General features: G+C 43.5%; 2 protein-coding genes across 17 annotated transcripts in view; one reads left to right on the top strand and one right to left on the bottom strand.

Annotated features, from left to right (window-relative positions):
* Positions 1–12,406, bottom strand: part of FUBP1 (far upstream element binding protein 1) — a 55,113-nt gene extending 42,707 nt beyond the window's left edge. For 9 of the 16 annotated variants that reach the window (XM_045026379.1, XM_045026378.1, XR_006581479.1 and 6 more), the window contains exons 1-13: positions 12,063–12,406; positions 10,751–10,841; positions 9,682–9,744; positions 8,776–8,814; positions 8,366–8,405; positions 7,309–7,358; positions 7,148–7,219; positions 6,816–6,873; positions 2,610–2,772; positions 2,403–2,501; positions 2,211–2,312; positions 1,412–1,514; positions 1,213–1,313 (exon numbers count right to left, since the gene is read on the bottom strand). In XM_045026379.1, coding sequence (XP_044882314.1) covers positions 1,213–1,313; positions 1,412–1,514; positions 2,211–2,312; positions 2,403–2,501; positions 2,610–2,772; positions 6,816–6,873; positions 7,148–7,219; positions 7,309–7,358; positions 8,366–8,405; positions 8,776–8,814; positions 9,682–9,744; positions 10,751–10,841; positions 12,063–12,308 — 1,227 coding nt within the window. In that variant the 5' untranslated portion in view covers positions 12,309–12,406. The remainder of the gene's footprint in view (positions 1–1,212; positions 1,314–1,411; positions 1,515–2,210; positions 2,313–2,402; positions 2,502–2,609; positions 2,773–6,815; positions 6,874–7,147; positions 7,220–7,308; positions 7,359–8,365; positions 8,406–8,775; positions 8,815–9,681; positions 9,745–10,750; positions 10,842–12,062) is intronic. The other 7 variants (XM_045026382.1, XM_045026383.1, XM_045026381.1 and 4 more) reach the window with 7 other exon arrangements.
* Positions 12,407–12,808: 402 nt separating this feature from the next.
* DNAJB4 (DnaJ heat shock protein family (Hsp40) member B4) overlaps positions 12,809–16,815 on the top strand; it is a 41,446-nt gene continuing 37,439 nt past the window's right edge. Inside the window, exon 1 of the mRNA XM_045028231.1 lies at positions 12,809–12,870. The gene's annotated coding sequence lies outside the window, so the exon portion shown is untranslated. The remainder of the gene's footprint in view (positions 12,871–16,815) is intronic.

The raw sequence follows: 16,815 nt of genomic DNA on the forward strand, positions 1-16,815 counted from the left end.
ATTCATTAGTGACAACAGGTGACTCTAGAACAAAGCCCACTGCCAACTAACAAGTGTCAGATTAATACATTTAAGAGGCTTTATTATTTGTATACACACACACACATACACACACACCAGTAACGTATATAGTTAACATTTAGTTGAGTAAGGATTTTTCACTGAAGTGCTTTCACTCATTTTATGTTCCTGCTTCATTTCCAGATTACCCCAAGTTCTGTCATACCACAGGAGTCCAGTGGTCTTCCTCAAAAATCACTCTAATGTGCAAAAGGAGGGAGGGAAGACCACATGACATCCAGTAGGTGGAAGTGAAGAGATGGGAGGGAAGGCAATAGTGGCTGGATATAGGGGACAGGGTTCAGAAAGGTATGGGGAAAAAAGCACATTCCAGTTTTGTGTGCGCACACATGCACATAAATAAGGGGGTAACTGTGCTGGCCTTCAGTGCCCTGGTCAGAAAAGTCTGCATAGGAAGCTTTTATGCTCCTGCATCTGATTTAGCACATAGCTGAAGCATATGCACTAAACATAGCTCCCCTTGAAGAGCTGAGCAGAAGGTAATGCACAACTGAAGCATGCAGTTAAAAAAATACAGCAGCAATTGTGTGTTTAAAAGAAGACAACCACATACAGTACCCTGAATTTCTGCAGCTGGGAGGGAGGTATTCACAGACAGAGAACATAAAAACGTTGAAATCACTCCTTTTGTCCCAACCCACATTTTTAAAAAAAGTTAAAACTTTAAAAATAGTGTGGTAGGGCAAAAACCAGATTGATTTCACAGGGAAAATGAGAGTTCCTCACAATACAGCAAAACATTATTGCCTGCCTATTTCAGATGTAATGGTGGGACTGTTAGCCAATGATTAGATAAGGGGTTAGTAACCACAAGATTATGATTGATTAAAAGCAGGTAGTGCACTAACAGACAACTGTCAACTCAATAAAAGTAGCTCTAGAATAGCCAGGACAAGACATTGCTGTGGGCTTTAAACTGACTTAAAAAAAAAAAAAAAAAAGAGAGTAACCTCATTGACACTTAAGAAGTGCAAACAAGGATGTTTTATAATCCATGCTCAGTTTTCCACACAGAACCAAAAACTACCATTAAGTAAGGTTATTAAAATGGACAGACAGCCAACACATGGATTTTTCCTAACTCAGCTGAAATTTTACTTTTTGCACAAAATATTATTAATATTAGCTAACCTGGACACTTCGAAGGAGGTCTGTAATAATTTCTGCAGCATGTTGACATCTGTCTGGAGGTCCTGTAATTTGGGCTATTCTATCTGGAGTTGTTCCATCATCTGGAATAAGAATGTAATATTTAAATTAAGCCATGTTTTACTTAAAAATAAAGCTAAATTGATTAACATTTACACACACACACACACCCTCCACTCACCTGGCTTAAACTGGATTCTAACACCAGCATCATTCTGTATCTTTTTTATCATCTCTCCATTTCTTCCAATTACAATACCAACAGCAAATCGTGGTATTGGGACCTTAAGAGAATACATCATCAATAAATATCTTGAAACAACAAATATTCCTACCAAAGACCACAATAAAAAGGAATACTGGAAAATTGAACTGGTCACCAACCATACGTCAGCCTGCAATCTTGTCAAATCTAAGCAACCATGGAATCATGATCCTAGCCAGTAAATGGATGGACTGGCCAAAAAAGGGGAAATAAATTCCAGATACCACAGATTGTGATAGAGGCATCACTTCAGCAGATGGTGGTTTTCCCCCAGCCAATGCCTGAAGAAGGTGTTAGGGGGCCTAGGATACCGGTGTCAAACAATAACTCCAACAGGAACCCTCACCACTCACGATCATTTACAATTCCATGACTTTTACAACAGCTAGGATTAAACACCTATGTGCTTCCCAAATTCCAATTTGTGTAATTACATTCTTCACTCTATGGTTTTAACTAGATTTTTCTTCACTTCCTCTTAAAAGAATTAAAACACCTCCAAAGCAACAGAATCTGCTGTTCATTATTGCTGGCACAAGATGGCTGCTGCATTCCACAAAGAGGTAGTAGTAGTACAGTGGTGAGCAAGTGATACCTACGTGCCATAACCACTTTGGGATACAGTTAAAGAGCTATTATTGGTATTAACTAGCTTTTAACATTATTAAACAGTCTCAAAGTACACAGTGAACAATAGATTTTCAACCATACGTACATCTATCCCTTCATTTCCTCCTATTCTTGACCCATATTCATTGCGCGCCTCTCTAAAGCCACTCTGATCACGAATCAACTCCAATACCATTTCCTTGGCTTGCTAAAGAAGAAAAAATGTATTTTAGAGTCTATAATTTTAAAACTGTTTTGATATACATAAAAAAGATAAAGCTGGAAACAAACTCCTTACTTGAACTTTGTACGGGTCTCCTGTAATCCTAAGAGGTTTGTCTGCACCAGTGTTCTGTGGCCCATCTTGAATCATGACCATTTTGACTCCTGCTCGTTCCTATTTGACAATATAAAACTGAATTTCCATGCAATTCCAAAGTCTGACCCCTCTCTTTCTCACACACACACAGGCGCACCCCCACCCCTACCCATGTTTAAAACTTACCTGAAGTTGCTTAATGGTCTCTCCACCTTTTCCAATAACCAATCCTGCCTTACTAGCTGGAATCATAATTTCTTGGACAGCATTTCCTGGTCCATCACCATGATGAAAGCCAGGTGTAGGTCTTCCCTTTTCAACTATCTGGTCAAGCAGTCTCTTTGCAGACCTGTGAAGACAGACAGGACAGTTACTGCTAAATGTATTACAAACTGCGCATTGTTCCAGTTGGAAAAATTCATTTCACACAGCCAAAAAGTTTCTTCATTACAATTTTAACTGACATTTGTATAATTTGATATCCATAAAAGATGTATTTCTCAAGTTCTACAGGATGCTTTCCCAGTTTAGCTTCTCTTAACATCTTTATGTGAGACTCCATGAAGATGAGCTCAGTGTGAACATGTGAATATGGTAGATTCACATCCTATTAAGCGTTCTAAGAAGAGTGAAACAACTGTACTGGTTTAGATGCCCAATTATATAATGTGAAATAAGAAAGTGAACTTAATGCCACATATCCAAGTCCCTGAAATTGTACTGATGAGACCTGTTTCCAGTCACTTTCTTCAGCTTCATGGTATTGAGCAGGTATTGTGGCTGATGCTTTTCTACTTTCTTCTTCTGTCTTATCTGTTGAAGTCTTTCATTATCTCACATTTAGGTCCACCTGTTTTTCTTACTTGTTTACTAGTTGTAGCAAAACTCTACATGATATTAAGTTTCTCCTTTTTCCTTCTTTTAATATCTCAATTTTTAATTTAATTTTGACTATTACTGAAGGTGTTTCCTCCTTCTTCAGCACTAAAACAAGTTCTCAAACTATCCGATATGGTGGTGGCCGATAACCTTCTTCCAGCAAATTTTCAAAAAGTTCCACCAGACTTCTAGGTAGTTACCTTTTTTCCTTCTCCCCTGTAGAACTCTGACTTGAGTTACTTTTTCTAGCACCAGAATTTTCCACACTTTTCAATACCAGACAATAGGGCCTTCTACCACCATGCTACAGTAATTCTAGTTGCAACTAGGGGATAAGTTATTAGTTCCTTATGGCTTTTATAAGATGCAGAGTTTTCAGGACAATTTAATAAAAGCACACAGGGGTTATTAGACACCCTGTCATCTTCCTTCTGAAATCTCCAACAGCTTTCCAAAATGTCAATTTTTTTGGGCACATTCACCATACAAGGAGAAATTCTCCTATTTCATTACATTCTCATTTGCCTGTCCCTGTTCCATTAATTTGTTTGCAATTTAAAGTTTTCAGTGTTTATCAATAGTCACTTCCATTTTTCTAGTACAATAAGGGTAGGTCTATACTCACCGTCCGGGTCGAAGCGGTGAGTTCGACTTCTCGGAGTTCGAACTATCGCGTCTAATCAAGACGCGCTAGTTCGAACTCCCCGCGCGCTCCAGTCGACTCCGGAACTCCACCACCGCGAACGGCGGTGGCGGAGTCGACCCCGCCGCGTCTGGACGGGTAAGTCAGTCGAACTAGGGTACTTCGAGTTCAGCTACGCTATTCGCGTAGCTGAACTTGCGTACCCTAGTTCGACCCCTCCCCCCCTTAGTGTAGACCAGGCCTAAGAAACATTCCATCAATACCAACAAATTAGATGACCTCCTGAGGTCCCTTCCAACCCTGATATTCTATTCTATGATCAGGAACAAAAAAAAAACAACAACAAAAAAACAGTACAGTACTGTGTTAAAACGTCAACTACTAAAAAAAAAATAAAGGGAAAGCAGCATTTTTCTTCTGCATAGTAAAATTTCCAAGCTATATTAAGTCATTGTTCAGTTGGAAACTTTTGAAAGAACCACCATAACATTTTGTTCAGAGTTTCAAACATTTCAAAGTTACGAACAATCTCCATTCACGAGGTGTTCATAACTCCAAGGTTCTACTGTATGCCATGAACTAGCTAAATAGGAAACAGACAAATGTAACAATCAAACATAAAAATAAATTGAAAATTTCTACTTTTCCCTTTTGAAGGCATTTGGGAATCAGTTTATTTAGAAACTGAGGATAATTATTGCCTCACCACCTTACTATCACCAAAACCAGTCACTAAAACAAAATTTCACAACAGAAGTCTTTGAAAAAAATCCTCAACTCCTAGCTATTAAGATAACATACAGGCAAGAGTCAAAGGCCTAACCCAGGGGTAGGCAACCTATGGCATCTTTTCCAAGGTCCAGGCACCTAATTAGTGAAGCCAAGCCTGCACAGCTCCACTAATTAGGCGGGTCACCCTTCATTCTGTTGTGTGCAGCTGCCCAGGCACGCACCGTAGGTCTGGTCTACACTACGGGGTGGTGGTGGTGTGTGGGTGTGGTCGAACTAAGGTACGCGACTTCAGCTACGCAAATAGCTTACCTTAGTTCGACTGACTTACCCGTCCAGACGTGGCGGGGTTGAACTCCGCGGCTCCAAGGTCGAGTCCACCACCGCCGTTTGCGGTGGTGGAGTTCCGGAGTCGACCGGAGCACGTGGGGAGTTTGAACTATCGCGTCTTGATTAGACGCGATAGTTCGAACTCCGCGAAGTTGAACTCACCGCATCGACCCGCGCGGTAAGTATGGACCTACCCTTAGAGGGAACTATCCACGGACCACCTGAATGGAGCTTGCAGGTCACTGACGGTCTGTGGACCACAGTTTGAGAACCTCTGCACTAGACTTTCCAGCATTCAACTAGAATATACTCTGCTGTGTAATTTCACAGACCAACCCACCACAGCACAGGATGATGAAAATTCTCTCTGCTGATGCAAGTCTTCTATCAATGGGCACTATGTTGCTTTAGAAACAGGTCATCTAAACCATAAAGACAGTAAGGATTCAGACTAGGAGGCATCTAAACATTACTGTCTCAGCTAAAAGCCTAAGTCTTGTGTACTGGAAAGCCTTGATTTACCAAGTACCACCATGATTACTCCCACCACTACTATATAATAGGAACACATTTATCTTCACACCATTGGGCCTTCTTTTAAAATCCTAAATGTTCTGACTGAACACCAACATATCCATGACTGTGCCGTGAGTAACTTCAAAGAAGAGAAACTAGGGTTTCTACTATTACTCCTCAATGGAGAAATTTCCACACCCACCTGAATCCAGTTGCTTCTTTATCAATTTGTCTTCTGGCTAATAAGTGCTTATCCTATCGAGCCAGAATGAATCTAATCTTGTAACATTTTGTTGTGATCAACTGGTCTGCTAAAAAGCTATTCCTAAGCAGGCTAATTTGAGTGAAAGGCATAAGACGCTTTCAAAATTAAAAAAAGTAGATGTTCTAGGCCCCCCCCTTTATTTTTTTAATCTATGTTTAATAAACGTTAATGTCTTTTCGCTTACTGACATATTGTAAACTAAATTACTTGGCAACAGATCAAATTCAAATTACTATTAACATTATGGCAGTAAGAAAAATAGTAAGGGAACTCAAATTTACAAATGTCTCCCAAGCCCTACTAATCATCAGAAAGACCACATTTTAATATTAACTTTATCCAGAAAATTACATAACATAAAATCAAATGGCATGGTCACACCACCACTCTGACCCACTTTGTACCCATGCTGAAACTAGTGTACAGATTGGTAATTACTAGCCAAAATTGGGCCAGCTGCATTGTTCAGTCAGATCAAATGTTTCATCCTTGATTTAATAATATCCTTAGGGTCTGATCCATCAGCACAGACCTGACTGCAAGAAAAGGGGCTACTTCATTTTAACAGTTGAATGGTTATATTCAGGCTCAGTACAATCCAATTCTTACTCTTAAGCATTTCTCTACATTATCTATTTAAATGTTCAGAGTTGTGGGAAATTATGCTCCTCTCTCCCCCCAAGACAACATGGGGTCAGAATAATTACTTAATGACCATAAACGCTCAGATTCAAAGAACTGAAGCTTTATAACTGTTAAAACACAAACTGTCAATAGCACATGACAAGAGTATGCAAAGGAAATATCCTTAAATCAAATTCACTCAAACAGCATTTTTCTTATTTTGCCTATCTGTAAATTTTGATCATCAGTGAAAACACATTTTTGTCAATTTCTGTGTGCATTACAATCAATGTTTACCAATAAAAACTGAATCTTTTCAAGCCTAGTTATTGTCACCTCACTGTATAGGAGTCATATGACATTTTTAGATATAAAAATATTTGAAATTATTAGACAATATACTTACTGAACAGATTCGGGTGTTCCAGTTAACATGCAAGATCTATCAGGCAGGCCACCGCTATCTATAAAGTTTGTAAAATGAAACAGATTTAAAAATTCTGTTTAACTCGCAAGGAATCAGTGGCTAAGTAACTAGAAAAAAGTGTGTTGTGGGAAGTTTTAACACTTCACCAAACCAATAAAATGACAGTCAAGATTTAAGATTTTTTTGCACTTAAATTACTTGTATCTGTTCCCAGTTGTTAAAGGTGAGAATAAATTTAGTTTAAAAACCAATGATCAGTGTTCCAAACTTGTTACCACTAAATGTATATAACCTCAAAAGGAAATAATTACCAGGAGCAATTTGTATTTTGCATCCAGATTCTTGCTGTATGCGTGAAATCTGTTCTCCTCCTCTGCCAATTACTTGAGGGATAAAAACAAAGGATGTTACTACCAACAACAACATTTGTTAAGAACTCCCTTATATTGTATATTTTATTTATATTACTTACTGAATCCAACCATTCCATCTGGAACTTTGTACTCCTCTGTCATTACAGACCTAAAAAAAGACAAAATATAACAAAAGATAACATATGTTTAGGAGACCACACTGGCTTAGAATTTAGAGAATATTTTTCATCTGTACAGAAAGACTGGCTGCCTTCCCCACAATCACACCAAGGAGAAACATACTGTAACATTTTGGGGAAATGCCTTTCTGTGGGTGCATCTACTGCATCTAGTGACTTGAACGGGAGCCAAGTTTATGCAATTTTACTTCAGAAGTTTTGCCCATTTCAACCTGAAATTCTTCAGGTTAAATAGAGATTAAAAGCCAAAATGACAATCTGTAAACACAGAATACCAAACAGTAATATTAGAAGGCAAAAACGACATTCCTAATTAACATATAAAATTTAGATACTAGATTTATGTACTTCATAATAGATCAATTATTTCTGCTAAAAATCTGTTTGGTATGAAAAAGACCAGTATATTCCATGATTATTAAAATGTTGCTAGTTATGTAGCATTAGAAGTATGTTACAGATGTATAAAAATATAGGCCATTTCCAGAACAAAAAAATGCACATCAAGAATTAAAAGGGCATGTCGGCAAGTTGGTTAGTTTTGTGTTTTTGAGGCAGCAGAGGGAAGAAGCAAGATGAGAAGAATGCAGCATAAGTTATTGATCAGATATGTTTGGCATAAATTTTGTTAACTCCAATATTTTTCCCCTTAAGAAATCTTTCCCTCTTGCTTTTAAAATAACCTTTTCCTTAAGACCAGATGCTCGACCCTATGGATCACACATCCCACATATGACATGATATCAAGTCCCCATGCAGTTCTAGATGTGGGATCGGACACTAATCCTATTACATACATTTCAAATATTTAGCTTATGCCTATTGTGGCTAAATTGTAACAAGCATCACTTCACAATTGTGTTTCATTATTATGTTCAAACATTGTCTTTTTAGGAGAAATGTTTTGAAGTTGTTTCCTGGAAATGCACCAATTCTAAAAAGTAAGTGTAAACAAAATGTTAATTATGGCTCCTACCTTTGTTGCTGATGCATCGGGGGTAGCTGGGTTCCAAAAGCTACAAATAAAAAGTATTTTTAAAGTTAAATTCACAAATAAAGACAAAATTCTCTCACAATTAAGCCAGAAATTTCCCACTAGCTACTTCTGACAAAGCTGGGTTTTAAAAAAGGTTGCCAAGAAGAGGTATAAAAGTATAGCTGAAAAAGACAAACTGATTCTCAGCTCTGTTGCTAGTACATAATATTCCACAACTATCAAACTGTTCAAGAACAAGCCTATTTTACTTAAAGAAACTTGAGATATACGGATCAAGTCACTGTGATCTCACTGGTTCAACATTACCTACCAGAATACTGCATCATACTCTTGCTCTGAAAATGTACACTTGTTTAGGTTTTATTTGCAATGAAATAAAAAATACTTACAGTCATTCTGAGGAGCAACTTTCTTAGCATCTGGTTGATCTGCAAAATTAAGATTTTTTTTATTTTTTGCCAAGAAACAAGAATCTTTTAAACTAATGGCTGTCCCATGAGTGTGAATCGTAACTTTTCCAGTGTATTTTTAGTCAAAGAATTTGTTTTGGTAATTTCAGGGAATAGATCTGAATAAAAAAGAAATATTATAAGTACGGTACTCGGTTAGTATACTTGAAAAGAAGTTAAGTATTTCCATTTGTCTATCCAGTGGTTTAAGAAAAGCATAGTTTTAGAAACATACTGTAGATTGGATATCCATAAACAGTTAATGAAACTTAGCTAAGATAAGCAACAACATTTAACTCTGCTCCTAATAACTCGCTTCTCAAGCTAATGATGCTTCTACAGTAAGAACTGAAGATAAAAGTCCACCAAAAATCAGTATGAAAATAAACAATGGCTTAAAAAAATTTCTGACAAGTGACCACAAATCTATATAGAATTTAAGAAGCAACAATAATCCCCTGCAATGCAATCTGAGTCTGAACTGTGGTATGAAATTCCTATCCAAATATCAAGCATTTCACAGCATAAAACTTCAAAAAAAAAAAAAAAAAGAAAAAGAAAAAAGAAACAAAAAAGTAGATTCAAAGCAACTCTATCACTAACATAAAAAATCCTCTTTGTACAAATAAGCAAAATGAAAGGCACTGACAACCTATATCTGAAAAGACTACTTCAGATGTTTCCTTCCCCACCCCAAATTCAAAGTTGTGATGAACCATCATAATTTATGTGTAGCAAAAAGTCAGACACATAATCCAAGAAATATTTGTGTCATCCATTTCAAAAGATCCACTAGTTTATTTCACGTTTACATACTAAACACAGGTAATAAATAAAAATTCCTGCCTTTAAAAGGAGAGGGCATTCCCTCCCAGTGTGTTGTACTGCTCGGACTTGTCCAAGAGCCATCTACACATAAAATAAAAAGAATACATTACATACATCATCTGAAGCATCATTAGCTCATTTTTGTATATTAAAAACCTCACTATTAATAGAAAAACACTTTAATAGAGAATACAAGAACTCCTGGTCTGAAGCCTTAATTACATTCTGTAAACTGAGTCACAATCCTCTTAAAGGAAAAAAAAAGTCACAGCTCATATAGACCTAACAAAATATTTTCAACACCTCCAAGTTCAGAAGTTTCTCTCCATAATTTAGTCAGGATTATGTGTGTATATTAAACATATCAAACCCTGTTAAGTTCACACTAGTAGTATAGTAAAAATCAGAAGACACGCCACACAATTCAGTAGCAAACTTTTCTGCAACGTAAAGTAAGTCAAAAAGTGGAAACTGCAACAAAAGTAGAGGAAATATTTACAGCATGATCTTATCAGGGTTCATGCGTGCTGTATGCTGAAGTTAGTAAAAGATTTAGCCAAGTAGAATTTTTATTTTCCCTGACTTTTTTTTTTTTTTTTTTTAAAGTCCTATGCCTTTACAATGAAATGCATTAAAAATAGTTTACCAGATGCGGTACCTTCAATAATAAATCAGAGGTCAAACCAGCATAGGTTTGAAAGGTGACCACCTTCAACCTTAATAGGGAATAAAAGATTTCAACAACATATCTGCGTAAAGGTATCTTCTAAATTATTTATGTTTCACCTACCTTACCCATGGGTTTTCCTCTTAAAATTTACTGCATTGTGTCAGTACAAGAGGTCAGGTAATGGTCTAAGAATTGATTTACAGACTTTAGATTTAAGACCTAAATAGCGCCACTGATTTCTAAACAAACATCCCCATTAAAACCAAATTGGGAAAGCGTGTGGTGTTCTTTAAAGGGAGCACATGCCGGTACAATATGGATCTATACTATTGTTTCGGTGGAAAATTTAGGATGTTTTTGACACCGCTGCCATGAACAAAATGAATTATGGTAGTATACATATATTTGACAGCATACCTCCATCCTCAAGAGGTCTTTTTTGTCCTCCATAACCGTAATCATTTGAATTCATTGATGTCCCTCCATCACCTCCAATTTTTGCTGCAATCTAGATAAAAGTAAAAATAATTAAAACAAATATGAGATACTTTTTACCTTGCAGATCAGTCCTGGTTTGCCCTAGTTTTACTGGAGGTTTAAAAAAAATACATATTAAAAACAATATACATCTCAATGATGAAAAAAAGTCCCTCTTTGCATATCATCTTGGAGCACACTTGATCAAATTATCATTTTGCTTTAAGAAGGGCATTTAAAGAGCATTTTGCATTGTTACAGATTTCCCTTTACAAAAAGGAGGTTGTTGAACTCTTGAGGTTTCACCCATGGAGGAAGTAGAAGAGACTGCTGCATTTAGAAATGGCAGCACCATGTATTTGCCAGAAGATCTTTGAGATATTACATCTCATTAAAACACAATGAGTTCTCTCACAGAGAGCCCAACTCCTAGCAAGATCACCTTAAATCTCAAAACTGCACTGACTTTCCCTTTATAAATATTGTATAAAGTTACATCTTGCTGGTTACCAAATGAAGTCTTATGTGCAGCCAACTGAAAAACGACGAATGTGCAAATCAAGTTAAAAGTAAAACTAAAGGAGCGAGAGTACTCAACGGCAATTTGTAGTTTTAGCTCAGGACCAACGAACCCAACACTTTCAAACTAGTTTGAGCAGGTTACCAGGATACAAGACCGCCTCAGGTAACATAATAAATGGAACCGAACCCGAGCCTTTTAGAGCACGAGGTGGGATCCTCGTCGAAAACCTGCCAGCAGCAGTTCCTTCTCCTTCGCCTCCCCAGCCAGCGCAGGACGGTGACCCCGCGCTGCCTGGGATAAGGCGTTTGTTGTAACTAGCTGTGATTTCGCTCTTTGCTTCCCCCCCAAACGGCTCAGCGGGAAGGCCCGGGAAAAGTCGCCTCCCTAACCTCTCCCTTCACGGAGCTTGTGGGTACAGGGGGAGGTTTCCGGGGATCGAGCAGAGGTGGGGACCCTCCGCCCCCCATCCCATTGTGTGTTGAAGGGGCAAGGGCGCTGCAGGAGCCCCCCCTCCCCGATCGTTGTGTGCTGGGGAGGCACAGGAATCCCTCCTCACTGCGTACACAGGGCGGGGAATGGGGAAGACACAAATAGCACCGCCGTCACCCCAACGTGCGCAGAAAACGAGGCCCCTGAAAGGGAAGCGGACCCAGCCTTACTCCAGCCCCCGCCCCAGAACAAACCCCTGAAGCCGCCCGATACGCTTCAAAGGATTTGCGTAGGACCCACCCTATTTGTCCCAGAATAGGTAGAGGGGAGATTCCGGTGCTGAGGATCAGAGGATGCCCTATCGGGAGCCGCTTCCAGGCCCCCGAGCCTGAGGGTCGGAGCTACCGATGGGCTGGTGCCCACATTACACACCTGCCTAGCCCGCTGCAGTGCGTCTTTAAAGGCATCGTTGACTCCCCCACCTCCGCCTCCTCCTCCTCCGGGCGCGCCCGAAGCAGGAGGGGGCACCGTGGAATAATCCGCCATAGCCGCTCCGCCGGCGCTTCCTGCCCTACTCGCTGCCTGCCAAGAAAGAAAGAAAATGGCGGCGGGCGGGAGCCTTTCACATTCCTGCGCGGCATCGTGCTCAGGGGAGGGGGGCAGGGAAGGAGAGGAAACCTCGCGAGACCTCTGGAAGGGAGGGGTGGGATTTCGTGGAGGTTCACGTGGAAGAAGAGGAAATCTCGTGAGACTTCACTCTGAAAGCCGGTATATGTGTGGGGTCGAGGTTATATCTCCGGAGATGTCCTTCAGGGGACACGGAAGAGGAAATCCTCAGAGGCGGGGAGATAAAGCTCGCGATAGTTCCTTTCTGGAACGGGATTTCAGAGGCTCCATCGTGTACGGGGAAAGGGGGGCTGGATGTCACGCGATGACTTTTATCGGTTCGGGATTTGGGAGATCGCGGAAGGGAGACAGGTGGATCTCGCGAGCTTTGAAGGTTAATTTTCAGCGCGTGGAGCTACAGCCTCAGCTGGAGCGCGGTGGCTGCTGGGAGCTCGGTTGGCTCGCGACCTGCTAACGCTGACCGAGACTTCTGCGGCTTTGAGTGAGTCAGGGAGGGAGAGAGAAGCTCCGCGCGGGGCGAGCGGTTACTGCCATTCGCGGGCCGCTGGGGTCTGAGCACCCCCCCCCCCGTGCTGAGGGAGCTCGTTGCCTCCAGGGCACAGTCCCACCCCGGGGGTGAAATCTGGGGGCGCAGAGCTCCTGGCCCAGCCTGGCTCTGGGGCTGCCCCCCGGGGCGCGCTGGGGTGGTGCCACTGGGGAAGAGAAGCATCGCCTGCCGGGTGACTGCCGTCCAGAACTGATGCGGCGAAGCCGGTCGGCCCGCTGGGCTGGGGGCTTGCAGTGCCGCGGGGGGAGGCGGCTGCCGCGGCTTGTGAACCGGCGTTGTTGTGCAGCGTGCTCACGAGACAATATCACCCCCGTGTAACGCGCTCAGGCTACATAGAACTAGCGCTTTATTGCGACGGGAGGCTGGATGGGGCGAGAGGGTCTGCGGAGCCGCGGCGCGGGCTGGGGAAACTGGCAGCGCCTCAAGGAACAGCCGCGTTTGTTGTTGTTCGCTGCCGCATGGTGATATGCAGAGCTGTTCTGACCGGCTCGGGATCCGAGACTTCTCCCCCCGTGGCTGGCATGCCAGCCACGGGGGGTGGGAGGGAACGAAAGCCCTAAGTTCCTCTTCTGGGGTTTGTGACTCTTTCTCTAGTGTGGCTTCTCTTTTCAGCTAAATGCAACCTGGCTTTTTAACATATACCACCACTAAATTCTGTGTGCCCCTTGCCTTGGCACTTCAGTGCTCTCATTCAGTCAGTACTACTTTTGATTCCTTTTTAGGATATTCATATTTCAGGATGGTTTGCTGTGTTGATTCTAGCATCTTCCTAACAGGCTTCAGCTCCTGAGGGAGATGGATCGTGGCTCCCGCTTCTTCTGTGCCCTGCAGTAGAAGATGGGAGGTTAAGCATGTCACCCGCCTTTTGGCAGCTGATGCTACCCCCCCTCATGGATCTGGTGGAGATATGCAAGAGGGCATGGGCCTTCTGTGCTGGCCTTTTCTCTCCAGATCCGACCAACACTAATGCCTGCAGAGTGCTTTGGGATGAACTCACGACAGTCAGCAGGGGTGACTGGGAACAGCTGGAGCTGCCTCTCACTCTGGCCAAGTTCTCGGAAGCTCTCCGTCTCATGCCCACTAATAAATCCCTGGGCATGGACCATGGAATTTCTGTTGCGTGTTCTGGGACATCCTCGGCCTGGACCTTGCCACCATCTGGCCCGAATCGTTGGAGAGCAGGGTCCTCCCCCTGTCATGCAGGTAAGCAGTGCTCGCCTTGCTGCCAAAGAAGGGGGACCTCTGCGATCTCCGGAACTGGCGTCCCATCTCGCTCCTCAGCACGAGCTGCTAGAATCATAGAATATCAGGGTTGGAAGGGACCTCAGGAGGTCATCTAGTCCAACCCCCTGCTCAAAGCAGGACCCAATCCCCAACTAAATCAGCCTGACCTTAAAAACCTCTGAGGAAGGTGATTCCACCACCTCCCTAAGTAACCCATTCTAGTGCTTCACCACCCTCCTAGTGAAAAAGTTTTTCCTAATATCCAACCTAAACCTCCCCCACTGCAACTTGAGACCATTACTACTTGTTCTGTCATCTGGTACCACTGAGAACAGACTAAATCCATCCTCTTTGGAACCTCTTTTCAGGTAGTTGAACGCAGCTATCAAATCCCCCCTCATTCTTCTCTTCTGCAGACTAAACAATCCCAGTTCCCTCAGCCTCTCCTCATAAGTCATGTGCTCCAGCCCCCTAATCATTTTTGTAGCCCTCCGCCGGACTCTTTCCAATTTTTCCACATCTTTCTTGTAGCGTGGGGCTCAAAACTGGACACAATACTCCAGATGAGGCCTCACCAATGTTGAATCGAGAGGAATGATCACGTCCCTCGATCTGCTGGCAATGCCCCTACTTATACAGCCCAAAATGCCGTTAGCCTTCTTGGCAACAAGGGTACACTGACTCATATCCAACTTCTCGTCCACTGTAACCCCTAGGTCCTTTTCAAGGTCATAGCAAAGGCCATCTCGCTGTGGTCCATCCTGACCAGACCTACACCATCCCGGGCCGTACCATCTTTGATAAACTTTACCTGGTCTGGGATCTCTTAGAGCTTGGGTGTAGGGATGATCTGTTGTTCACCCTCCTGTCATTGGATCAGGAAAAGGCATTCGACCGTACAGACCACAGTTATCTCCTGGGCACTCCGCGGGCATTCGGCTTCAGGCCCCAGTTTATGGGGTTTCTCCAGGTGCTGTACGCTTTCACAGAGTGTTTGGTCAGGGTCAACTGGGCCTTGACCGCACCTGTCAGCTTTGTGCAAGGAGTGTGGCAAGGCTGTCCACTGTTAGGTCAGCTGTATACTCTGGCTATTGAGCCCTTCCTCCATCTCTTTCATAAGAGGTTGATGGGGTTGGTGCTGCATGAGCCGGAGGTGCAGCTGTTCCTGGCAGCGTATTCCGATGACGTGCTTCTCATGGTCCAGGACCCGGACGACCTGGTGCGGGTAGAGGCTTGCCAAGCTGTTTATTCAGCAGCCTCCTCTGCCCGGGTCAGCTGGGTCAAGAGCTGTGGTCGGGGCCGGGTGGCAGGCAAGCTCCCTCCCACCCATGCTTCAGGCCATCAGGTGGAGCATGGGTCCGCTGCTCTATCTTGGCATTTACCTTTCTACCGCACATCTATCTCTGCTGGAGAAGCGGCAAGGTTTAGAGGGCAGGTGACTGGGCGATTGCAGGGCTGAACACTATTGCTGGTGCTTAACCAACTGGTCCTGTCCATGCTCTGGCACCGACTCAACACCCTGTGCCCACCCCTGAGGTTCCTGGCCAATCTCCAGAAGTTGGTTCTGGAGGGTTTTTTTTTGGCTAGAACTGCACTGGATCTCTGCAGGGGTTCTCCATCTTCCCGTGAAGAAGGGAGGACAGGGCCTGACGTGCATGCGCAGGCAGGTGCATGTCTTCCGCCTCCATGCCTTGCAGAGACTCGTTTATAGTGCAGGCGGCTCGGCATGGAGCATATTGGCTCGTGCCTTCCTCCTCCGCCTGCAAGGCCTCCAATATGACCGGCAGCTCTTTTTTTTCTCCATCCAAGAGGTCTTCCGCGAGACCTCTCTGAGCTGCCAGTCCTCTACCAGGACCTCCTCTGGACCTGGAGGCTGAGGTTTCAGCAACTAGGTCCGTGGCGGCCACTGAGAGGGTAGATCTCCTTGTGGAGGCCCTGCTATGCAATCTTCAGCTCCGTGTGCAGGTGGCAGAGTGCCCTTTGGTGTGCCAGAGGTTGGTCCTGGTGGGAGTCACCAAGATTGGAAATCTCTTGGACTATATCCTGGGGGGTTGGGTGGATCCCCTGGTGCTCGGGTGGATCCCTTGGCGCTCGGTCAGCGCATGGGGCTCTCCACCCTTAAAACCCCCCGGCACATTCTCCAGGAGGTGGAGGCAGCCCTGTCCTCCTGAGGTTGGGGTTTTCTTTGAGCGGGTCCTGCGAGAGGTGCACCCCGCCTGCCTCTCACTCCAGGCCCTCTGGATCTTTCCATTGGTCCCCTGGCCCGTGAGCCTTCCCAGCCTCCCCCTCCTCGTACCCCAAGTTGGCTGCGTGTCTTGCAGCTGGTCTATTTCCAAACCATGCCAAGAGACCATCTGTATGTGGTCATGATGCACATGCTTCATTTCCCCACCCAAATGGTGAGATCTTTCACCTGTAGTGGAGGGTGGGGAACCCTGGTGGGCCAGCTTATATTCCATCTTAGTCCCGCGGCCTACCGGGGATATCAGCTGGTGACTCCTACATGGAGCTGTGAGCACAGGCATGTACTTGGCGCAGTTCACCTCTGTCCCTGAAGCCTGTCCCTTCTGTGGCGTGAGGGAGATCCTGGCGCACGCATACCTTCAGTGTGCCAGGCTGCAGCCCCTCTTCCGACTCCTCCAGAACCTCTTATTG

Source organism: Mauremys mutica, chromosome 8 (assembly GCF_020497125.1).
Source record: "Mauremys mutica isolate MM-2020 ecotype Southern chromosome 8, ASM2049712v1, whole genome shotgun sequence".
In the NCBI taxonomy this organism is placed as follows: domain Eukaryota; kingdom Metazoa; phylum Chordata; order Testudines; family Geoemydidae; genus Mauremys; species Mauremys mutica.